This window comes from Ranitomeya variabilis, chromosome 1 (genome assembly GCF_051348905.1).
Source record: "Ranitomeya variabilis isolate aRanVar5 chromosome 1, aRanVar5.hap1, whole genome shotgun sequence".
Taxonomy (NCBI): Eukaryota; Metazoa; Chordata; class Amphibia; order Anura; family Dendrobatidae; genus Ranitomeya; species Ranitomeya variabilis.
Window position 1 is genome coordinate 1,063,964,134 of NC_135232.1, and position 26,587 is coordinate 1,063,990,720.

At 45.3% G+C, this 26,587-nt stretch overlaps 1 protein-coding gene across 1 annotated transcript in view; it reads right to left on the reverse strand.

Annotated features, from left to right (window-relative positions):
• Nucleotides 1-1,811: 1,811 nt before the first annotated feature.
• CHRNA9 (cholinergic receptor nicotinic alpha 9 subunit) overlaps nucleotides 1,812-26,587 on the reverse strand; it is a 30,535-nt gene continuing 5,759 nt past the window's right edge. The window contains exons 4-5 of the mRNA XM_077276289.1: nucleotides 5,436-5,968; nucleotides 1,812-2,561 (exon numbers count right to left, since the gene is read on the reverse strand). Of these exons, the coding sequence (XP_077132404.1) occupies nucleotides 2,020-2,561; nucleotides 5,436-5,968 (1,075 nt within the window). The 3' untranslated portion in view covers nucleotides 1,812-2,019. The remainder of the gene's footprint in view (nucleotides 2,562-5,435; nucleotides 5,969-26,587) is intronic.

The following is a 26,587-nucleotide window of genomic DNA, read 5'->3' on the forward strand; positions in this document are numbered from 1 at the left end:
ATCCCTATCCTGGTCTACGTAGCTCCTCATCCCCATCCTGGTCTGCATGGCTCTTCATCCCTATCCTTGCATGCATGGCTCTTCATCCCTATTGTGGTATGCATGGCTCCTCATCCCTGTCCTTGTATGCATGGCTCCTCATCCCTATCCTTGTATGCATGGGCCCAATCAAAAGCATCCTACTTACCTTCTCTGCTCTCCCTCGCAACATCTTGCTAGCAGCTGACAGCTGATTTATGCTAGTGAGCAGCGCATGGCAGTGACATCATGTGCTGCTCACAAGCAGAGCACAGCTCCTGGAATACACACCGCTCCCCAAGCTGGAACTATGTGCATGGAGGGCAGTGAGTGTTCATTGCTATTTAGTAGCGCCCATGGGAATGGAGGGAAGTGAATATTAATTTCTCTTAAATAGCGGGCACACGTGATCGCCTGGCAGCTGCAGTAAGCCAGTAGCTGCGACTACTGCGCTATTACAGAGAAATGAACGTTCACTGCTAGCTCAGTGAATATTTATTTCTATTTATCAGAAGGCTTTAGCTGAAGCAGCTGGCTCCTGCATCCTGTTACCCACTGATTAGTCGCTGCCTCTCTACACCTCCATCTTTTTGGACCCTCACTCGAGTATAAGCCGAGGGGGGCATTTTCAGCACAAAAAAATGTGCTGAAAAACTTGGCTTATACTCGAGTATATACGATAATTTCTTTTAGAATAGACTTAATTTGAATGTTTTTTATCAGAGGTTTTGAATCTGATTTTCTTCAGCGTTTTTTTTGTCAGTGTTTCATCAGTTATTTTCTTGCACACAAAATAAAATGAAAAGCGCCTGTGTTTTCTATAAGGCCGGAGTCACGCTAGCGTATAATACGGACGAGTGCTATGCTCAGATCACTCAACAGTATTGTATGTGTGAGTGAAATCGCAGCATGCTGTGATTGTACGCGTATATCGGCCAAGTCTCGCCAATGCAAGTCTATGGGTGCGAGAAACAATCGGACACCACACGGACCATCAGTGTGACTTGCGAGAAATACACACATTTTCCTCATTTAAGCCCACTGAACCATTAAATTAATTGGGGAAAAGCAGTGAGAAATGTAAAGCCATATGCATGTCATACGGATTGCATACGGATACATAGGTGCAAGAAAATCGCATCATCGCATTGCAAACGCATTACACACAGATGACCATACGGAGAACACTTGTGCGATTCTCGGTTGAGAGAATCGGACCGATTTTTCATACGTTGTGTCTGACTCCGGTGTAAGAGAAACACTGCTCGCTGGAGTCCTGGGTTCAAGTCCCATCAAGGACAACATCTGCAAGGAGTTTGTATGTTCTCCCTGTATTTGCGTGGGTTTCCTCCAGGTTCTCCGGTTTCCTCCCACATTCCAAAGACATACTGATAGGGAATTTAGATTGTGAGCCCCAACGAGGACAGCGATGATGATGTGTGCAAACTGTAAAGCACTGCGGAATATGTTAGTGCTATATAAAAATAAAAATTATTATTATTAATCTGTCAGAGGCTTATCTCAACTAAAGGAAAGGGTCGACCATTGAAATTTCAACATCTGGATCCTTCTGATCCTCAATATCATCAGAAAGGAAAAATCCAGAACGCCACTATAGACATTAGATGGTGGTCTGATTCTGCCAAAATTGGTGAGTTTGGCCAACCCATCAAGTCTAACTTATTCCGTAAACTCTTTAGCACATATAGCCTTGTAGAAGCCATTGGCACGTGTAGAACAATGCTTTTCAGATAAGTAGAAATGCTTTTAGAGTGCAAAAAAAGACATTAAAAGGACCAAATATTGATTTATTGGGGAAAAACTTTTTAAGAACACCTGAAGATAGAGGGGCATATGACTACCTATACTGGTCTTCTGGTGGACAGTATCCCGTGTTTGAAATAGAAGATAAAAACATTGAATAATCCAAAAAAAATCACTATGCCATTACTATTTATTAACATTTTATGAAATTTGATCATGCATTGTTAGGTTTTAGAGTTACACTGCCTTTGCAATAATTAAAATGCTCATCAAGAAGACCATAATAAAAAAGACCCACATAAAGAAACGATCCATCACCTTGGCCACCTTCTTCCACTCTATCCCCATGGAACTAATAGATTTTTGTTCTCGGTACCAGTTAGTTATATATTCAATGTTGCTCGCCAGGGATTTGTAATGTGCACAGTGGTTACAAAACGGATGACCACTGAGCTTAGCTTGGATGTCAATGTCACATACAAAGTCTGTTCTTATGGAAAGTGGACGCTTCAACGTATCATAGACCTCCTGTTCCTTCTCATAATCATTGTAGGAATGAACACTGTCCTGAGAAATGGTGTCACAATCGTCCTGCGGTGTGGTACAGTTCTCACCAACGTCATACACAAAAAATATTTTTGACATGTAGTCAAGTATGATGACCCTGGCCCAGTTAGGGATGGGCTTTGCTTCTGCTCCACATAGATGTATATTCATGATGATGATTGTCAGAGCTGTAGAGGCCGTAATCATGGTCATGGTAGCAATATAATATTTGCCTAAACAGGGTGAAAAAAGACCTTATATCACATTTATATAAACATTATTTTGAACATAATTTTCCAAATTCCAAGGATAAGCTAAAAACTTTTAAATAAAAGGTTGCTCACTTCGACACCAAAACCTGCCATCAAGTGCACAGGTCGTAAAATAGAGTAACCCTTGCCCAATGTGGCACAGCGAAGATCAAGAAGAAGAGTCCTCAGTCGTGTTCCAGATAAAATTATAAGTTTTATTCCAACAAGTTTAAAAGGCAGACTTCTTCACGTAGATCCAAAATGTTATATTCTTTTTCAACGCGTTTCAGACTGCATAATGAATAAGAACGGAGCTGCAGTCTGAAATGTAGAGAAAAATTTTGGATAAACTTGAGGAAGTCTACCTTTTAAACGTGTTGGATAAAGCTTATCATTTTTGGGAACATGACTGGAGGACTCTTATCTTGCGCATGTTCTATCATATGGTAATATGATACCTGTCCCCTCGCTATTCCCTGGCCTCTCCCCTCTGTCAATCCCTCCACTGGCTCCCCATTACCCAGAGACTCCAGTACAAAACCCTAACCATGACATACAAAGCCATCCACAACCTGTGTCCTCCATACATCTGTGACCTCGTCTCCCGGTACTTTCCTGCACGCAACCTCCGATCCTCACAAGATCTCCTTCTATACTCCCCTCTTATCTCCTCTTCCCACAATCGCATACAAGTTTCTCCCGCACATCCCCCCTCCGCTGGAACTTTCTACCACAACATATCAGAGTTTCACCTACCATCGAAACCTTCAAAAAGAACCTGAAGACCCACCTCTTCCGAGAAGCCTACAACCTGCAGTAACCACCGGTCGACCAAACCACTGCACGACCAGCTCTACCCTCGCCTACTGTATCCTCACCCATCCCTTGTAGATTGTGAGCCCTCGCGGGCAGGGTCCTCTCTCCTCCTGTACCAGTTGTGACTTGTATTGATTAAGATTAGTGTACCTGTTTTTATTATGTACACCCCTCCTCACATGTAAAGCGCCATGGAATAAATGGCGCAATAACAATAAATAATAATAATAATGGTAATAATAATTTAGCAGTAGTGGTTCTGATTCAGTAAACTTTCTTTATTCTCAAGTATCAGTGTCATATTGTAAATATTTTTCTTCCTTGTTGTTATATAGTTATTAACTGAGATACTAATAGCGCAGTGTTTATAAGCAACACTCATAGGATAGAACAGTAAAAAAAATTGATCTGTAGGAATTTACTGAAGTTTTTTCCTTCCTACATGCAAAATTAAAAAAAACTCTCTACATAGTTTTCATTACCAATTCCCTACCTAGCTGCTCTATAAAACCTGGCACAAATCCATCACTTAATTCCGATGTCTATCTCATCTTCCCTTCCCCTTTTCTTTGTTGAAAAAGCAGCAGTGGCAAGAAGAAGGTTGTACATGATAGATCAGAGAGGAGAGACGAGGGAAGATATTCAGGTTTTTACAGAGGGCAGCTCATACAGACTGTAGGGAGGGAGGAAAGCACATGATGAGCTGTAGAAGTGGCAATCACTTCGGGAATAAAGCTGCACTGATACATAAGAAGTAAATGAACAGAACAGCATCTCGGACACACAGATCTTACATCAAACATATATTAATGGAAGATTGCAATTATTTTAACAAATGTTAACCACAAACAAATACAAAAATACATTTTTTTTCTATGTTAAAATTGTCTTTATCAAATGTCAAGTGCAAGTGAACAGACAAAGAATATTGACATACCTTGAAATGAAGGCGTTTTCCAGGGCTAATCATTAGTGGCCTATCTTTAGAGTAGGAAAGTAATGTTTGATAGTTAAAGGGGTTTTCTCACGAACAAAAGTTCCTTTTAATCAATAGATTTTGGAACAATAATAATCTCCATAACTGGATGTGTTTAAACAAAAAAGTTCCTGTGCTGAGATAATCTTATAACTGTGCCCCTGCTGTGTACTGTGTAATGGTTGTGTCTGACCGTGCAGGGACATGGGCTGATCATACCACAGCTCCTGTGCGGGGGGAAGGGGGAGAAAAAAAATGTATACAGACATGGGATCAGAGTTGGTTTCACGGTATGTGATCACAGCCGATATTTTTGTGAGTTAATACATTTCCCTGCCTGGTTTTAAACAATATTTTCCTTCAAGGAAAGAATCAGCTATGATCCTGTGCTGTAATGTCTGTATTCTCTTTTGCTTCCCCCCCTGCCCAGGAGCTGTGGTATGATCAGACCATGTCCCTGCACAGTCAGACACAGCCATTACACAGTACACAGCAGGGGACATTCATAAGATTATCTCAGCACAGGAACATTTTATTTAAACACATCCAATTGTGGAAATTATTATTGTTCCAAGATCTATTCATGGAAATGAACTTTTGTTCATGGGAAACGCCCTTTAAGGATCCAAACTTCAGGACCCCTGCCTATGAGAAGAATAATCTCTTCATTGTTCATCCAGGCACAGAATCTCCACTGTACATGAAACTTTGCCTTGCATTGCACCTCACTTGACTGGCAACATTGATTGATCGCCATTGATCCTAAGGATGCACGCATGGCTCTCTCCATTGACATCTATAGGAGTTCTGATAGAAGATGAGCAAGTGATAGCAGCAATGAGACAGGGGAACCCGGTTTTCAAAATAAGTAGAGTGCTCAGAATTGGGATCCAGGACCTATCAGACATTGATGGCATATTCTGTGGAATCAGATGAGAATGTCCCTTTTGGTATTTAAGATTGTATTATAATAATGGCTATATTTATATCCACTTGATTGCAACAAGTTGCTGGGCAGAGCCCCAATAAAAACAGTGGTGGTATTGATGATACCTAGAACTTACCTATCAGCGGCACACTTTCAGAAGGAGGCATGCTTTCTGCTACCATTAATTGAAAGACAGTGAGAGCCAATAAAACGGTCACTCCCAAGGAAACTTTTTCCCCTGAATCTGCAGGAAGATAGAAACCTAGCGGAGCCAGGAAAGATATCATGACACAGGGTATTAACAAGTTGAAAATGTAAAAAGAAGATCTTCTCTTAAGGATCAACGTGAAGGTGACATCAGGGTAAGGCTCTGAGCAGCACCCATAAGTGATAACGTTCCTCACTGCTGGCATACCCTGCATTTCCCACTCCACATTTTCCACAAAGTCCGAGAGTTCCCCAGTGTCCATAGCATTTATAAGGTCCACCTGGTTCCCATTGTAGGTCCACGAACCAAAGGTGAGGTTACATTGCTGGTTGTCAAAGGGGAAATACGAGACGTCCACCACACAGGAGCTTTTGGTTATAGCGGGAGAATCCCATGTGATTTTTCCATCATATCGGAGGACGACATTTGTATTTACTGGCTCAGCAAACTCATCATCTGCCCTGTTTTAAGAAAGCAGTAAAAGACATGGCTGTAATTGACTCTCCTAGTGTACATTAGTTTCAAGACACAATTTGGAAACCTATGTGCAGGGCCGGCGTTAGCGGCATACAAACTAGTCAAATGCCTAGGGCCTCACTTCCCCAGGGGACCCCATCCAGTGGCATACTGCCAGGAACATTGCTAGGCACTTTGATCGGGGCCAAGGTCCCGGATCAAAAGTGCACTACCCTGGAAATCTTGGACTGCAATAAAGTTTATTTGTCTGAATATTTCCCCTCCAGTGTCTATATGTTTGTCTGCTTTACTCCTCATTCCAGCTAGTTCAGCTTCCCGTTCTCTTCTCGTGTTTTAAACCTCTGCAGATCAGTGTGTGCAGTCCATCTGTCCAGCGCCTGCGTCTTCACACTGACTTTGCTCTTGCAAGAGCATGTGAGCCACGGTTAGAAATTTAGTTTTCCTTCCCACAGCAGCAATGACAGGCAGATCTGTCAGATTACGAGCAGTAACTTACTCACTTTGATCTCGGAGCTCCGGTGCTGTTCGGTGCAGGATCAAGTTTCACCGCCACAAACAGCACCGACCAACACCGGAGCTCCCACCAGAGTCATTAATCACGGCTTATAATTAGGGATGAGCGAAACTGAACTGGAAAGTTTGGGGTTTGTACCGGACACCTAGTGCCTGTTACCGAACTCCAAACACTGACTTTTTACTGTATGTTCAGTTTCCTATTTGGGTTCGCCAGTCTAATAAAGCTTGTTGAAAGGCTGCAGTGCAGCTAATCAACAAGATTTTAGACTATGGACACTTCTGAAGCCATCACAGACATGCCAAGTGTGTACTCTGCACCCTCGCCTGTGGGAGTACTGTCCTTTAAGCCACTGTTTGTACTCTGCACCTGTAGGGTGTATGATATAATATGTTTATACCTTTGACTTTCTCTCGTCCCAGTGCCATATGTTATCGGAATATGTGTATTGGTTAATATATGATGGTATTTCTAAACGATTTAGTGTATTATCACTCTTATATAATGGTACTGCTACACGATCAGGTGTATTACCGTGTCTTGTTCACTATGAAATATATATATATATATATCTATATATATATATATATATATATATATATATATATATATATATATATATATATATATATATATATACTGGTATATTGTCTTTCTTATCCTTTAATCTGCTAAATGTATGTGTTGCTGTTTGGTGTGCCGGTTAAATAGGGAAAGCGTAGTACTGAAGTCTGTCCACTAGATGGAGTAGCTCAGAATAGTGCACATAGTGCAAATAGAAGTTCCACATAGTTAGGAAATAGTTAATATAGGATAGGTCAGCTGCAACTAAGAAAGGGGGAACTTCCTCTTTTGGGTCAGAAGGGCCCGGGTGCCCAGATAGTCCACACGGGCTTAAGTGTCCAGGACAATAGGAGCAACCACGCAACGTTTATTAAGAGAGAAGCGCAGCCATCCACAGCATTGGGCCGGTACTGTAGAGGCCAGAACAGCAGCGGGAAAGGAGAAACAAGACAGAAGCAGTGACAGGATGGGGGCACAGGTAGCTCTATGATGTGGTAGCTTATAGCTTGGGCAGATGCCCTCAGTATCGGAGCAAAATGGCCACTGAGGGAACTCCCAGATGCATTGAGCGTGGAACAGGAGTACGCTGGGTCACCACAAAGCACAGTACAGGAGGGCAGGTCACTCACCAAGTGGCATCTAGCTTTGGAGATAGAAACTCTCTTGTCTGGCGTGAAACAGGCTAAGGAAGGACTGAACGTTGCAGAGCCAAGTTGGGAGGACTCTGAGAAATCGTGTGGAACGGTCCAACCAGGGTGTGTGCTGTATGACAAAGAGGAAAGCGCAGGGCAAGAAGTAAAGATGTGTAATATGAATCCCACTGTCAAGGCTGAGAAGAATATGGATGTGCTGTGTAAAGGAAACAGTAAAGTTGTTTATTTGAAAGCTGAACAGGACTGTGTCTCAATCTTTGTAACACCGACTGTTGGGAGCCTACAGAATAACAGAGGTGACCCTGTCGGCGCAGAAAGTGGAGCCACAGGTACGCGAAGTGTTGGACAATGTTTTCATGTAATGGGAGGCCAGGGCACCGATACACCGGAGTGCTCAGCCATGACAACCACCCTGGTCGTACCCCATACACACCCATATCTGAGGGACTACTGTCCTTTAAGCCGCTGTGTGTATTCTGTAGACTGCACCCATATCTGTGGTAGTACTGCCCTTTAAGCCTCTGTGTGCCAATTTACACCTTTATGAGGCCTATCGTCCACACGTGGCTCGGAGGGTGGGTTACTGTTATGATCCGGTGACCTTGGAGCCGCATGAGACTTTCTCAGGAGTAGGTGGTACCTGTACTGACCGCAAACTCTAAACTGTCACCGCAACTAGAAGTAGCCGTGGGGTGTACCTAACACATCCTAGACACCTCGACACAGCCGGAGGACTAAATACCCCTATAGATGGAAATGGGAATTCTATCTTGCCTCAGGGCAGAACCCCAAAGGATAGGCAGCCCCCCACAAATATTGACTGTGAGTATTAGAGGAAAGACACGCAGGCAGAAATCAGGATTTAGCAAAAGAGGCCAAGCTAGCTAAATAGAAAAGGATAGGACAGAATACTAAGCGGTCAGTATTAAAACCCTAAAAATATCCACAGCAGATGATACAAAAATTCCACCATCTAACTAAAGACATGGAATGTATATCTGCGTCTCCTGAGAATCCAACTTGACTGAAATATCCAAACACAGTCTAAGCTGGACAAGAAAAAACATTGAATAGTACTGAATTGTAAAGCACACAGCATGTGTGCTGCAGAAACAAAACCAGACACTTATCTTTGCTGATTTGGCAGCAGGGCAGGAGGAACCAGAAAGAGATGCAAAACCTCCAAGAACAATGGACAACTGGCAAGGGCTAATGAATCCTGCACACCTAAATATCCCAGTCAGAGCTGCAATCAGCAGGGACACCTGCCCAGGATTGCAACCCAGGGACAACTGCATTACTACCAACAACCACCGGAGGGAACCCAAGAGCAGAATTCACAACAGGTTACTGTCCCAACATCGGTGAGGTACCCAACTGTACAACCATGGGACAGTTTGAGAGGAGGAGGAGGAGGAGGCAGGGGAGTAAGAACAACTGTTCATGGTCAGTTTTAGACAAGGTGAGGCCCTGGGCAAAAGTTTAAAGTGGGCCACAAATGCTAACATACTGCACCATCACACAGAAACATTTTGTTTGTATTTATATATGCTGAGTTCAGGCCACTTAACAAGCATGATCAACAAAATTTAAGTCGTTCAACGCTTGTTTTCCAGCCTCCTTACACCAGCTGAGGAAGAGTGATGGGCACAGAACGATCAATAGTAGATCAATCTGTCCCGATACAGTATCATGTTATCAGCAGCATGTCTGCAGTTTTGACCAGGTGAAGTGCAGCTGAGAACAATGATTTCTGTTTCGGCATAAACAATCCAATCACTTCATGAATAGGCAACATTTTGCTTGTTTAGTATAATGCACACCCCATTGTCTTCCATGTAGTACAATGTGCCCAATAGTCTTCCACATAGTATACTGTTCCCCATAGACCTCCATATAGTATAATACCCTCCCCATAGACCTCAATATAGTATAATACCTTCCCCATAGTCCTCCATATAGTATAATGCACACCCCATAGTCCTCCATATAGTATAATGCACACCCCATAGTCAGGGGCGTAACAACAGTCCTGCGGGCCCCGGTGCGAACTTTTGAATGGGGCCCCCCCCCCCCCCCAAAAAAAAAAATGATATACAGACACACGCATACAATGTTAAACTAAGAAGTAAATATCTATTGCAATTCCTTTATGTATGAGTGGTCGCCTATATACACTGCAGGGGCAGATAGTATAGAGCTTTATGTATGAGTGGTCACCTATATACACTGCAGGGCAGATAGTATAGAGCTTTGTGTGTGAGTGGTCACCTATATACACTGCAGGGGCAGATAGTATAGAGCTTTATGTATGAGTGGTCACCTATATACACTGCAGGGCAGATAGTATAGAGCTTTGTGTGTGAGTGGTCACCTATATACACTGCAGGGCAGATAGTATAGAGCTTTGTGTGTGAGTGGTCACCTATATACACTGCAGGGCAGATAGTATAGAGCTTTGTGTGTGAGTGGTCACCTATATACACTGCAGGGCAGATAGTATAGAGCTTTGTGTGTGAGTGGTCACCTATATACACTGCAGGGGCAGATAGTATAGAGCTTTGTGTGTGAGTGGTCACCTATATACACTGCAGGGGCAGATAGTATAGAGCTTTATGTATGAGTGGTCACCTATATACACTGCAGGGCAGATAGTATAGAGCTTTGTGTGTGAGTGGTCACCTATATACACTGCAGGGCAGATAGTATAGAGCTTTGTGTGTGAGTGGTCACCTATATACACTGCAGGGCAGATAGTATAGAGCTTTGTGTGTGAGTGGTCACCTATATACACTGCAGGGGCAGATAGTATAGAGCTTTGTGTGTGAGTGGTCACCTATATACACTGCAGGGGCAGATAGTATAGAGCTTTGTGTGTGAGTGGTCACCTATATACACTGCAGGGGCCGAATATCTGAGCTGGAAGCAGTGCATTCTGGGTCTAACAGGGCCAAGGCCGGATATATAATACACGTGGGGCGTCTCCGACAGGGTAAACCAGCTGTAACCCATCCAAGCCCGGTCATCTGCCTGCAGCACAGCACGCCCCTTATGGAGCGGGGCGGACATCCGGCATAAGATGACTAGTAGCCCGTACCTGAGCTGCAGGCCCCTCTCTTCGTCCTCATGGCCGTTCAGGACCCTCCGCAGCTTATCCATGCCTCCCTCTGCACGACACCACGCTCCACCAGTGACAAACCGTACAGCTGGCCACCTTCACGTCCTGTCACGTGATGACAACAGCATGTGACTCGCTTGACGGCAATCTCAGCCTGGTGTACGGAACTGCGACGTGCATGGCCCCTCCCCCACAGCGTGTACGGAAGCCCGTGGGTTCAACCTAACACTGAATTTACAGGACGAAATGTGCAGCGTGCGCTCACGGAGATACCCTGACAAGTTGACCTCAGGTCGCAGAGGTCGCGGCGGCACCGGGCCCTCTTTTGGGCCCGGGCCCTGGTGCAGCCGCGACCTCTGCGACCCCGGTAGTTCCGCCCCTGCCCATAGTCCTCCATATAGTAAAATGCATTCCTCATAATCCTCCATATAGTATAATACAGTTCCCATAGTCCTCAATATAGTATAATGCACCCAATAGTCTTCAATATAGTTTAATGCATCCCATAGTCCTCCATACAGTGGGTATAGAAAGTATTCAAACCCCTTTAAATTTTTCACTCTTTGTTTCATTGCAGCCATTTGGTAAATTCAAAAAAGTTCATTTTATTAACAGTAATGTACACTCTGCACCCAATCTTGACTGAAAAAAAACAGAAATGTGGAAATGTTTGCAAATATATTAAAAAAGAAAAACTGAAATACCACATGGTCATAAGTATTCAGACCCTTTGCTCAGTATTGAGTAGAAGCACCTTTTGAGCTAGTACAGCGATGAGTCTTGTTGGGAATGCTGCAACAAGTTTTTCACACCTGGACTTGGGAATCCTCTGCCATTCTTTCTTGTACATCCTCTCCAGTTCCGTCAGGTTGGAATGGATGGTGAACATTGGTGGACAGCCATTTTCAGGTCTTTCCAGAGATGCTCAATTGGGTTTAGGTCAGGGCTCTGGCTGGGCCAGTCAAGAATGGTCACAGAGTTGTTCTGAAGCCACTCCTTTGTTATTTTAGCTGTGTGCTTAGGGTCATTGTCTTGTTGGAAGGTGAACCTTCGGCCAAGTCTGAGGTCCAGAGCACTCTGGAAGAGGTTTTCATTAGGATATCACTGTACTCTTTCCGCATTCATGTTTCATTCAATGGCAAACAGTCATCCTGTCCCTGCAGTTGAAAAACACCCCCATAGCATGATGCTGCCACCACCATGTTTCACTGTTGGGATTGTATTGGGAAGGTGATGAGCAGTGCCTGGTTTTCCCCACACATACCACTTAGATTTATCACCAAAAAGGTCTATCTTTGTCTCATCAGACCAGAGAATCTTATTTCTCATAGTCTGTGAGTCCTTCATGTGTGTATTAGCAAACTCTATGCAGGCTTTCATATGTGTTGCATTGAGTAGAGTCTTCCGTCTGGCCACTCTACCATAAGGGCCCGACTGGTGGAGCGCTGCAATAATAGTTGACTTTGTGGAACTTTTTCCCATCTCCCTACTGCAGCTCTGGAGCTCAGCCACAGTGATCTTGGGGTTCTTCTTTACCTCTCTCACCAAGGTTCTTCTCCCATGATTGCTCAGCTTGGCTGGATGGCCAGGTCTAGGAAGACTTATGGTGGTCCCAAACTTCTTCCATTTAAGGATTATAGGCCACTGTGCTCTTAGGAACCTTGAGTACTGCAGAAATTCTTTTGTAACTTTGGCCAGATCTGTGCCTTGCCACAATTCTGTCTCTGAGCTCCTTGGCCAGTTCCTTTGACCTCATGATTCTCATTTGGCCTGACATGCACTGTGAGCTGTGAGGTCTTATTTAGGCTACTTTCACACTTGCGTCGTACGACGCACGTCGCAATGCGACGTGGCGACGTCCCGACGCAAACTGTTGTGAATTCCGTTCTCGGACTCCCTCCTGTGGTCATGAATGGTACTTTGGTTAGTTCTGCTCTTGGACTCCCTCTGGTGGCTTCGAGCGGAACTGCTGGTCACTGAGGTGGCTTTATCAGCTGCTCTCATTTATTGCTATGCTTACTTCCCTATTTAACTCCACTCAGATCGTTACTTGATGCCAGCTGTCAATGTATCAGTATTGGTTCAGATCTCTCTTGGACTTCTCTGAGGACCTGTCTACTCCAGCAGAAGCTAAGTCCCTGCTAGTTCATTTGTTGTTACTGCTGCCTGAATATATTTCTTAGTACTGCTAGATTCTAGTCCAGCTTGTTATCATGATATTTCCTTGCTAGCTGGAAGCTCTGGGGTGCAGTGTTGCACCTCCACACCGTGAGTCGGTGTGGGGGTCTTTTTGCATACTGCGTGGTTTTTGTAGTTTTTTTATGCTGACCGCATAGTATTCTTTTCTATCCTCTGACTATTTAGTGAAGTCTGGCCTCCTTTGCTAAAACCTGTTTCATTCCTGTGTTTGTGACTTTCCTCTTAACTCACAGTCAATATATGTGGGGGGCTGCCTTTACCTTTGGGGAATTTCTCTGAGGCAAGGTTAGGCTTCTATTTCTATCTTTAGGGGTAGTTAGCTCTTAGGCTGTGAAGAGGCGTCTAGGGAGAGTTAGGTACGCTCCACGGCTATTTCTAGTGTGTGCGATAGGAGTAGAGTTTGCGGTCAGCAGAGTTCCCACTTTCCCAGAGCTAGTTCCGATTTTGAGTTTACTCATCAGGTCATTCCGGGTGTTCCTAACCACCAGGTCCATAACAGCAAACTGTGAGTAGAAAACACAACGGTGGCAGCGGATGCAGTTTTACAACTCATCCGCTGCCCCATTGTGATGTGCGGGGAGGCGGGGGCAGAGTTCCGGCCGCGCATGCGCGGTCGGAAATGGCAGACACAACGCACCAAAAACGTTACATGTAACGTTTTTTTGTGCCGACGGTCCGACGCAACACGACGCAACCGTCGCACGACGGTTGCGACGTGTGGCAATCCGTCGCACTGCGTCGCTAATGCAAGTCTATGGAGAAAAAAACGCATCCTGCAAGCAATTTTGCAGGATGCGTTTTTTCTACAAAATGACGCATTGCAATGTGCAATGCACGACGCTAGTGTGAAAGTAGCCATAGATAGGTGTGTGCCTTTCCAAATCAAGTCCCATCAGTTTAATTAAACACAGCTGGACTCCAATCAAGGAGCAGAACCATCTCAAGGAGGATCACAAGGAAATGGAGAGCATGTCACTTAAATATGAGTTTCTGAGCAAATGGTCTGAATACTTATGACCATGTGATATTTCAGTTTTTCTTTTTTAATACATTTGCAAAAATGTCTACATTTCTGTTTTTTTTCAGTCAAGATGGGATGCAGAGTGTACATTAATGAGAAAAAAAATAACTTTTTTGAATTTAGCAAATGGCTGCAATGAAACAAAGTGAAAATGTAAAGGGGTCTGAATACTTTCCATACCCACTGTATATGCATAGGATACATACATATATAGATGTCAGTGACACACACACACACACACACATATATATATATATATATATATATATATATATATATATATATATATATATATATATTGTGGTGCAGTGACCATTGTTACCGCCAGGGGGCACTGTGTGTGCACTTCAAGATGCACTTGGAGACATAATTGTATTGAAACAACGACTGGTCATGTGATTGATGGACGGTATGTATCACAGAGAAGACTTGTCGCTGTGATGTAACCCGGAGTGTTTGGTAGTCTGCAAGTGTGGACAGACTTTCCATGTGTCCTGGCTGGACACTGCTGAGTGGCCTGGGTGCTGTAGGTCCTGTATGGTCAGTGTTGGAGGCTCCTGGCTGGTGGAGTCATCCTGGAAGCACTGGGAGACCGTCGACCTGGACAGTCCGTGTTGAGGACCTTGGACTGATGTGAATTCAGCGTGTGAACTGGTACTCCTGAGAGGTAACCCCGGACAAGGGGATTGTAATATTTAGCACAGAAGGCTATCGGCTGCATGAACTGACTGAGGGTCGTGATAAGTCCATGATATATAACGCAATGGACTGTACGTCATGTGGTTTATGATGTGTAATAAACCAAATAAGACTGATATGTGTGAGATATCATGCCTGAAGTGAATATCCTGCTGCCAAGCGAGTATTCCCCAACCCACTCAGGTAGCATATTCCCACATATGGTGGAGAATGCGGGCAACGATCCCGCTACCTCTCGCATGCCACATTTTTTTTTTGTTTGCAGACTCTTAAAGGGCCAGTACAAGCCCAGAGACATAGGGGTGTACTGTGCGAACTGGGGCCTGAGTGCCGTGGGGAAGTTCACGGGGTGTCCCTAAAAGTGGGCGGTGACCCAAATGGGGATGATTCCCCAAAAGGGGGTAGAGTCCCAAATAGGGGCGGTAACCCGAAGGAGGGTAGTCGCCAAAAAAGAGGTGGAATCTCAGGAAATGGTGGTTTCCCAAAAGGGGCACCAAAGAGGTACCGCAGACAAATTGGTGCCCGGGGCCTGTGAGTTATGTGTGTCCGGTATGTTGTGTGAACTATCCACCTGGTGAGAATTTACGGGGGTGTGTCCTACGGATGCATGAGATGGAAATGTATGGACTGGTTGATTCTGGGGGCTCGGTGACTCTACTGAGGGTTGCACCTGAGGGACTCGGAATACCCGGTAGGAAAATCAAGGTCACCTGCATCCATGGGCACACTAAGGGTTATCCAGTAGTCAGGGTGGTCCTAGAGACAGCCAAGGACCGTGCAATCCATGATGTGGCCATAGTCTCAACCTTACCCTGCTCAGTGATAATTGGCCAGGACTCTAAGTTCTTCACAGACTTGTGGGAGAAGGGAGTTTCTTTACAACAGGTGAATGGAGGGCTCTCAGATGGTGGGGTTGCGTACCTTAAAACATGTATTCCTCCAAAAGTTGAAGGCTCAGATGTAGGGTTGAACAAAGGGGAGGGAGCGTTTGCCCAACTTACGGACATGTCACCTGATGTCTACCCCAAGAAGACTGTAAGTGACGTGGTTAATAAAGCCCCTGAAGCTGACACCTGGTTAGGGAGCAGCGGGAAGGTTCACCATGTTGTGGGGTGTGAGACTGGCTCTGAGGGTGACTGTCACATGTCTTGGCCGGTAACAAGCACTAGGGCGGAGTGTGACACTGTGCTATCAGAGGTACTGACACAGAGAAACGACAGGGTTCCACAGGCTGAAGTCATGATAGCGGTGGCAGCCATTCCAGAAAATGTGACCTGTTTAGATGGGGACGGCTGGTTCCCAGATGACCGATCGGGTGATGGTGACTCCCATTCAGACGGTGACGAAAGCGGAAAAGAAGGCAGTAAGACTGACTCTGGTATAAATAACAAAACTTCCTCCCGTCGCCGGAGACATAAAAGAGGAAAAGGGGCTGAACAAATTGCACCCTCGGAGAAGAGTGTTAAAGAGGACACAGGGAGAGATGCCAACAAAGATAATGTCCCTGAGATAGAAGTCGCCAACTCCGCGCAGCTGGATCAGGTGCGTTACCTGGAGTCCGAGCTCTCAGCAGTCAAGGCCTGGCTTGTAGCGAAGGAAGCACAGGGGTTCAAGGAACTCGCTAAAGGATTATCTCGTGAGAAAGAAAAGGTGGCAGATCTACAGGCCGAAATAAAAACACTAAAAGGGCATGTTGAACGAGAAAAGGCCCTGAGACAAATGGCGGAGCACAGATTGGGTGAGCTGGAGAAGGACGTCTCTGAGCTCAGAAGTCACCTGACAGCGTGGCACACTGAGAATAAGGCCTTAGGCGAAAATGTGGTAGTGCTGCGAGAAGCAGTAAGAGATCTTCTGACAGAGGAGAAGTTACGAGTCCGAGACGTACAGCTGTCAACCCCGAGTGATAACAAGGCGGAGCTGCCGATGCCCATCTCGACAAAGGATGTTGAGAAGTGTAAAACTGAGGAAGAGCTCGCGCTAAAGGCAGAACAAGACAGTCGCCCGGTCGTGACAGATGTCTTGATGGAAGTTTCGGAGGTAAACCAGGGGCCATCTGTTCGTGAAGAAAATGAGACCTCATTCTTCAAGTGTGTGGTGGAGATACCCGAAGACATGCAAGAAGCATGCGCCAGGATGGGTGTGCATGAGGCCTTTAGAAAGGCAGTAGAGGCGTGTAGTGTGCACTGGGCACCTGAGACTCAGCAATTGGTTATACTGTCGACTAAGGAAGTCACAGTGAAGCGGGTGGCTGTCCTGAGGGATATGCACCTACACTGCCTCCGTACCAAACAGAGGATCATTTTGAAGAATGCTGAAGCCGTTCGACGTTTGGAGCGTGAAAGGAAAACTCTTAGTCGACTGGGCTTAGTGGAAGACACAGTCCAAGTACCCAAAGTTCTGGTGGCGAAAGTCATTGGGAAACTTGGGAGAGTGATGCAGGAGATAGTAAATAAATCCGGTGTAAAGAGACTGAGGATTCCGGCTGATGACGAGGCCCAGGACGTGGGTGAAGATGGGATGGTTCCATTCCTTATTGTCGGATCCAGAGAGAGTCTTAGCAATATCCGCATGCTCCTGGAATATTGCATGGCATACCTAAGGGAGGTAGAGCAGCTGAGACTTGAGAGACTGCAAGTTAATAAACAGCTGCCAGAAAGGCGAAGAAGATGGCGGCCACTTTCAACCCGAAATGTGGACAAACAAAGGGGTGGAAGTACCCAGCCTGAAGGAAGAGTTAGAGGCAGTGTCTCCTCAGATAGCTCAGGGCTGAGTGACTTAAGGGGGAGACCCGGTAGTGGACGTATTGACAAAGAGTCAGTCCAGACAGCTGGTGACTCAAGGGTTGAAGCCCAAGGCCAACAAACTGACCACTGGGGGCAGGGGTGGCCTATCAAAGGTGACGTGCGTTCCCGGTATCGGAACCCCGGGTTTATGTCATGTGTCCACCCCAATAGGATTGAACAAAGGGGGGAGGTATGTGGTGCAGTGACCAATGTTACCACCAGGGGGCGCTGTGTGTGCACTTCAAGACGCACTTGGAGACATAATTGTATTGAAACAACGACTAGTCATGTGATTGATGGACGGCATGTATCACAGAGAAGACTTGTCGCTGTGATGTAACCCGGAGTGTTTGGTAGTCTGCAAGTGTGGACAGACTTTCCATGTGTCCTGGCTGGACACTGCTGAGTGGCCTGGGTGCTGTAGGTCCTGTATGGTTAGTGTTGGAGGCTCCTGGCTGGTGGAGTCATCCTGGAAGCACTGGGAGACCGTCGACCTGGACAGTCCGTGTTGAGGACCTTGGACTGATGTGAAGTCAGCGTGTGAACTGGTACTCTTGAGAGGTAACCCTGGACAAGGGGATTGTAATATTTAGCACAGAAGGCTATCGGCTGCATGAACTGACTGAGGGTCGTGATAAGTCCATGATATATAACGCAATGGACTGTACGTCATGTGGTTTATGATGTGTAATAAACCAAATAAGACTGATATGTGTGAGATATCGTGCCTGAAGTGAATATCCTGCTGCCAAGCGAGTATTCCCCAACCCACTCAGGTAGCGTATTCCCACAATATATATATATATATATATATATATATATATGTGTGTGTGTGTGTGTGTGTGTCTTTAAATTAGATAGATAGAAGAAAAGCCGGCAATTCATGTACTGTAAAATCACTTGAGGAGCCAACTGGATAGTAGAGGTGGATTACATACAGTAAATACATATAGAATAGATAGATATATAGAGGTCAGTGACAAATACAATTAGTGCAGTGTGTGTGCAAATTACTGTACATGATATTGCAAATCCCAAAATCATATTAGTGGTCTGGGACTAACACATGTGTGTTATATATAACCAGACCCATCAATTCGCTCCAAAAAACATATGAATAAGAATAGGAGAACCCGGAGCATAATATAAGAATACTTTATTAATACAAAAGTTAAAAACAACAACTATCAGTAATACTTAGAGGTGCATAGTAATTACCATGATTCACATATATCAGGGAAAACCCACCCCTCTAGAGTCCCCATACTGTGCAATAGCACTGGGAGGGAGATAAATCAGAAATCCCTTCCATGCAGTATAGCCTGGTGCAGCGGCCAGCTAGTAACTAAGTACCAAGCCCCAAGGTAATTGTATAAGGGGTAAATGTCATGATCTCCATGGCCAGAGAACTAGCATAAGCCTCAATAGGAACAAGCTCTTGGAAGATGTAACTGTACTGACCATGAACTAAACCTACCGCATCATCTAGAAGTAGCCAGGTAGCATGTCCTACTTTTTATCCCTATATGCCCAGCGCCGGCCGGAGAACTAAATAATGCTAGCAGAGGGAAATATAAGACCTGACTCACCTCTAGAGAAATGCCCAAAAAGGAGACAGAAGCCCCCCACATATATTGGCGGTGATATGAGATGAAACAACAAACGCAGCAGGAAAATAGTTTTAGCAAATTTGAGGTCCGCTTTCTAGATAGCAGAAGACAGAAAGCATACTTTCATGGTCAGTAGAAAACCCTAACAAAACACATCCAGAAATTACTTTAGGACTCTGGCATTAACTCATAATACCAGAGTGGCAATTCCTGATCAACAAGAGCTTTCCAGACACAGTAACGAAACTGCAGCTGTGAACTGGAACCAAAATACAAAAACAAAACATGGACGAATGTCCAACTTATCTAGTAGATGTCTGGGAGCAGGAACAAGCACAGAGAGGCTTCTGATAACATTGTTGACCGGCAAGCATCTAACAGAGAAGCCAGGTTATATAGCGACACCCAGATCTAATCAGAACAGGTGAACAGGGAAGATGATGTCACAAGTTCAATTCCACCAGTAGCCACCGGGGGAGCCCAGAATCCAAATTCACAACAGTACCCCCCCCTCAAGGAGGGGGCACCGAACCCTCACCAGAACCACCAGGGCGATCAGGATGGGCCCTATGAAAGGCACGAACCAGATCAGAGGCATGAACATCAGATGCAGTGACCCAAGAATTATCCTCCTGGCCGTATCCCTTCCACTTGACCAGATACTGGAGTCTCCGTCTGGAAACACGGGAGTCTAGGATTTTTTCCACAACGTACTCCAACTCACCCTCAACCAACACCGGAGCAGGAGGCTCAACGGAAGGCACAACCGGTGCCTCATACCTGCGCAATAACGACCGATGAAAAACGTTATGAATAGAAAAGGATGCAGGGAGGTCCAAACGGAAGGAAACAGGGTTAAGAATCTCCAATATTTTATACGGACCGATGAACCGAGGCTTAAACTTAGGAGATGAGACCCTCATAGGGACAAAACGAGAAGACAACCACACCAAATCTCCAACACAAAGCCGAGGACCAACACGACGGTGACGGTTGGCAAAAAGCTGAGTCTTCTCCTGGGACAACTTTAAATTGTCCATCACCTGCCCCCAGATATGATGCAATCTCTCCACCACCGCATCCACTCCAGGACAATCCGAGGATTCCATCTGACCGGAGGAAAATCGAGGGTGGAACCCCGAATTACAGAAAAACGGGGACACCAAAGTGGCAGAGCTGGCCCGATTATTGAGGGCGAACTCCGCCAATGGCAAAAAAGCAACCCAATCATCCTGGTCAGCAGACACAAAACACCTCAGATATGTCTCCAGGGTCTGATTAGTCCGCTCGGTCTGGCCATTAGTCTGAGGGTGAAAAGCAGACGAAAAAGACAAATCTATGCCCATCCTAGCACAGAATGCCCGCCAAAATCTAGACACAAATTGGGTTCCTCTGTCAGAAACGATATTCTCAGGAATACCATGCAAACGAACAACATTTTGAAAAAACAGGGGCACCAACTCGGAAGAAGAAGGCAATTTGGGCAGGGGAACCAAATGGACCATCTTAGAAAAACGGTCACACACCACCCAGATGACAGACATCTTCTGAGAAACAGGCAGATCTGAAATAAAATCCATCGAGATGTGTGTCCAAGGCCTCTTAGGAATAGGCAAGGGCAACAATAATCCACTAGCCCGAGAACAACAAGGCTTGGCCCGAGCACAAACGTCACAAGACTGCACAAAGCCTCGCACATCTCGTGACAGGGAAGGCCACCAGAAGGATCTTGCCACCAAATCCCTGGTACCAAAAATTCCAGGATGACCTGCCAATGCAGAAGAATGTACCTCAGAGATGACTCTACTGGTCCAATCATCAGGAACAAACAACCTATCAGGCGGACAACGATCCGGTCTATCCGCCTGAAACTCCTGCAAGGCCCGCCGCAGGTCTGGAGAAACGGCTGACAAGATAACTCCCTCCTTAAGAATACCTGTGGGGTCAGAGTTGCCGGGTGAATCAGGCTCAAAACTCCTAGAAAGGGCATCCGCCTTAACATTCTTAGAACCCGGTAGGTACGATACCACAAAATTAAACCGAGAGAAAAATAATGACCAGCGCGCCTGTCTAGGATTCAGGCGCCTGGCGGTCTCAAGATAGATCAAATTTTTGTGGTCAGTCAATACCACCACCTGATGTCTGGCCCCCTCGAGCCAATGGCGCCACTCCTCAAACGCCCACTTCATGGCCAAAAGCTCCCGATTCCCAACATCATAATTCCGCTCAGCGGGCGAAAATTTACGGGAAAAGAAGGCACAAGGCCTCATCACGGCGCAGTCAGAACTTTTCTGCGACAACACTGCCCCAGCCCCGATCTCAGAAGCGTCGACCTCAACCTGAAAAGGAAGAGTCACATCAGGCTGACGCAACACAGGGGCAGAAGAAAAACGGCGCTTAAGCTCCTGAAAGGCCTCCACAGCATCAGGGGACCAATTAGCAACATCAGCACCCTGTCTAGTCAAATCGGTCAATGGCTTAACGACATCCGAAAAACCAGAAATAAATCGACGATAAAAGTTGGCAAAGCCCAAAAATTTCTGAAGACTTTTAAGAGAAGAGGGCTGCGTCCAATCACAAATAGCTTGAACCTTGACAGGATCCATCTCAATGGAAGAGGGAGAAAAAATATATCCCAAAAAGGAAATTCTCTGAACCCCAAAAACGCACTTAGAACCCTTGACACACAGAGAATTAGACCGCAAAACCTGAAAAACCCTCTTAACTTGCCGGACATGAGAGTCCCAATCATCCGAAAAAATCAGAATATCATCCAGATACACTATCATAAATTTATCCAAAAAATCGCGGAAAATATCATGCATAAAGGACTGGAAGACTGAAGGGGCATTAGAAAGACCAAAAGGCATCACCAAATACTCAAAGTGGCCCTCGGGCGTATTAAATGCGGTTTTCCACTCATCCCCCTGCCTGATCCGCACCAAATTATACGCCCCACGGAGATCAATCTTAGAGAACCACTTGGCCCCCTTTATGCGAGCAAACAAATCAGTCAGCAACGGCAATGGGTATTGATATTTAACCGTGATTTTATTCAAAAGTCGATAATCAATACATGGTCTCAAAGAGCCGTCTTTTTTTGACACAAAGAAAAAACCGGCTCCTAAGGGAGATGACGATGGACGAATATGTCCCTTTTCCAAGGACTCCTTTATATATTCTCGCATAGCAGTATGTTCAGGCACAGACAGATTAAATAAACGACCCTTTGGGTATTTACTACCCGGAATTAAATCTATAGCACAATCGCACTCACGGTGCGGAGGTAGCGAACCCAGCTTGGGTTCTTCAAAGACGTCACGATAATCAGACAGGAACTCAGGGATTTCAGAGGGAATAGATGATGAAATGGACACCAAAGGTACGTCCCCATGAGTCCCCTTACATCCCCAGCTCAACACAGACATAGCTCTCCAGTCAAGGACTGGGTTGTGAGACTGCAGCCATGGCAATCCTAGCACCAAATCATCATGTAGATTATACAGCACCAGAAAACGAATAGTCTCCTGGTGATCCGGATTAATACACATAGTCACTTGTGTCCAGTATTGTGGTTTATTATTAGCCAATGGGGTGGAGTCAATCCCCTTCAGAGGAATAAGAGTCTCCAAAGGCTCTAAATCATACCCACAACGATTGGCAAAGGACCAATCCATAAGACTCAAAGCGGCGCCAGAGTCGATATAGGCGTCCGTAGTAATAGATGACAAAGAGCAAATCAGGGTCACAGACAAAATAAATTTAGACTGTAAAGTGCCAATGGGAACGGATTTATCAAGCTTTTTAGTACGCTTAGAGCATGCTGATATAACATGAGTAGAATCCCCACAATAGAAACACAACCCATTTTTCCGTCTAAAATTCTGCCGCTCGCTTCTGGACAGAATTCTATCACACTGCATGTTTTCTGGCGTCTTCTCAGTGGACACCGCCAGATGGTGCACTGGTTTGCGCTCCCGCAGACGCCTATCGATCTGAATGGCCATTGTCATGGACTCATTCAGACTTGCAGGCACAGGGAACCCCACCATAACATCCTTAATGGCATCAGAAAGACCCTCTCTGAAAGTAGCCGCCAAGGCACACTCATTCCACTGAGTAAGCACAGACCATTTACGGAATCTTTGGCAGTAAATTTCAGCTTCATCTTGCCCCTGCGATAGGGACATCAAAGTTTTTTCTGCCTGAAGTTCCAAATGAGGTTCCTCATAAAGCAAGCCCAAGGCCAGAAAAAACGCATCCACATTGCGCAACGCAGGATCCCCTGGTGCCAATGCAAAAGCCCAATCTTGAGGGTCGCCGCGGAGCAAGGAAATCACAATCCCAACCTGCTGTGCAGGGTCTCCAGCAGAACGAGATTTCAGGGACAAAAATAACTTACAATTATTTCTAAAATTCTGAAAGCTAGATCTATTCCCTGAGAAGAATTCCGGCAAAGGAATTCTCGGCTCTGATACCGGAGCATGAACAACAAAATCTTGCAAACTTTGTACTTTCGTGGCGAGATTATTCAAACCTGCAGTTACACTCTGTAGATCCATTATAGACAGGTGAACATAGAGCCATTCAAAGATTAGAAGGAGAGAGAAAAAAAAGAAAGACTGCAGCATAGACAGACTGGCAAGTGATCCAATTAAGAGCACAGAGAAAAAAAAAAAAAAAAAAAAAACTCTCAGCAGACTTCTTATTTCTCTCCTTTCTCAGCCAAGGATTTTAACCCTTTAGTGGGCCGGTCAAACTGTCATGATCTCCATGGCCAGAGAACTAGCATAAGCCTCAATAGGAACAAGCTCTTGGAAGATGTAACTGTACTGACCATGAACTAAACCTACCGCATCATCTAGAAGTAGCCAGGTAGCATGTCCTACTTTTTATCCCTATATGCCCAGCGCCGGCCGGAGAACTAAATAATGCTAGCAGAGGGAAATATAAGACCTGACTCACCTCTAGAGAAATGCCCAAAAAGGAGACAGAAGCCCCCCACATATATTGGCGGTGATATGAGATGAAACAACAAACGCAGCAGGAAAATAGTTTTAGCAAATTTGAGGTCCGCTTTCTAGATAGCAGAAGACAGAAAGCATACTTTCATGGTCAGTAGAAAACCCTAACAAAACACATCCAGAAATTACTTTAGGACTCTGGCATTAACTCATAATACCAGAGTGGCAATTCCTGATCAACAAGAGCTTTCCAGACACAGTAACGAAACTGCAGCTGTGAACTGGAACCAAAATACAAAAACAAAACATGGACGAATGTCCAACTTATCTAGTAGATGTCTGGGAGCAGGAACAAGCACAGAGAGGCTTCTGATAACATTGTTGACCGGCAAGCATCTAACAGAGAAGCCAGGTTATATAGCGACACCCAGATCTAATCAGAACAGGTGAACAGGGAAGATGATGTCACAAGTTCAATTCCACCAGTAGCCACCGGGGGAGCCCAGAATCCAAATTCACAACAGGTAAATCAGCCCAAGTCAGCTTACCAGAACAAAAGGGGAGAAACAAAGGAGCGGGGTCCCGCCAGAATAACGACCCCGACACGTGTTTCGCGGCTAAAAAGCGCCGCTTCTTCAAGGAAGTGCACTCTAGAGGGGTGGGTTTTCCCTGATATATGTGAATCATGGTAATTACTATGCACCTCTAAGTATTACTGATAGTTGTTGTTTTTAACTTTTGTATTAATAAAGTATTCTTATATTATGCTCCGGGTTCTCCTATTCTTATTCAAATTACTGTACATGTAACTGATTAATAAAAGATTAATTTTTGGAAAAAAATGGTGTGGGATCCCGCACTATTTTTGTAACCAGCAGAGGGAAGGACGACAGCTGGGGGCAGATGTTTATAGCCTAAAAGGGGGTAATACCAATGGGGCTTCCCAGGCTATTAATATCAGCTCACAACTGTATACTTAGCCTTTACTGACTATTAAAATGGGAGACCCTAAAACAAATGACGTAGGGTCCCCCTATAATTAATAACCAGCAAAGGCTAAGCAGACAGATGAGGGCTGATATTAATAGCCTAGCACTCGCCCGTATTCTACGGTAGTGTGACGGCGGCCTAACTATTCTTCATAAAATGGCAAAGCATCTTTTCTTCGCAGTGTACCATTCTTCTGTTATTCTTCTGGAAATGTAGGAATAAATTGAAAACTGGATGCTACCATTCCTCTTGTTGAAAATCCATATATCTTCACACCTTGCTACTGTAAAATGAATGATGACAGTGTCACACTGTACGACAAGAAGAATGATTATAATTTTGTGTCAATTTAGTCATAAGTTTCCAGATGGAATAACAGAGGAGTTACAGAATGTAAAGTTCTCAAATCTACAAAACAGATATTACAATTGCTGACTGACGAGATTATTACTATAGAGTAGGGTTGAGCGACCTTTACTTTTATAGGATCGGGTCGGGTTTCACGAAACCCGACTTTTTCAAAAGTCGGGTCGAGTGAAATCGGCCGATCCTATAAAAAAGTCGGGGTCGGGGTCGGCCGAAACTCGAAACCCAATGCAGTGCATTGGGTTTCCAATGGTTCCCAGGGTCTGAAGGAGCGGAAACTCTCCTTCAGGCCCTGGGATCCATATTTAAGTGTAAAATAAAGAATTAAAATAAAAAATATCGCTATACTTACCCTCTGACGGGCCCTGGTACTAACGGGGAACCTTCCTTCCTTAGAATCAGCCTTCCAGGACCTTGCGGTGACGTCGCGGTGACGTCGCGGCTTGTGATTGGTCGCGCGGCCCCCATGTGACCGCTCGCGCGACCAATCACAAGCCGCGACGTCACTGTGACGTCACCGAAGGCCCTGGAAGGGCTGATTCTTAGGAAGGAAGGCTGCCGGAACGAAGCCGAGGGTGAGTATATTCCTATTAGGTATATACTCACCCTCGGACACGCCCTGCTTCTTTCCGACAGCCTTCCTTCCTAAGAATCAGCCCTTCCAGGGCCTTCAGTGATGTCACGGTGACGTCGCGGCTTGTGATTGGTCGCGCGAGCGGTCACATGGGGGCCGCGCGACCAATCACAAGCCGCGACGTTGCCGCGACGTTACCGCGACGTCACCGCAAGGTCCTGGAAGGCTGATTCTAAGGAAGGAAGGTTCCCGGTTAGTACCAGGGCCCGTCAGAGGGTAAGTATAGCGATATTTTTTATTTTAATTCTTTATTTTACACTTAAATCTGAATTCCGATACCAATTCCCGATATCTTAAACATATCGGGAATCGGTATCGGAATTCCGATTCCAGATTCAGAAGATCGCCGACCTCATGGCCGACCCCACACAGGCCAAAAGTCGGCGACTTCTGAAAATTGCCAACCCGTTTCGCTCAACCCTACTATAGAGCACTATATAAGACCACAAAAGGAAGATGCATTGGTAAAGAGAGGTTCTTCTGGCATG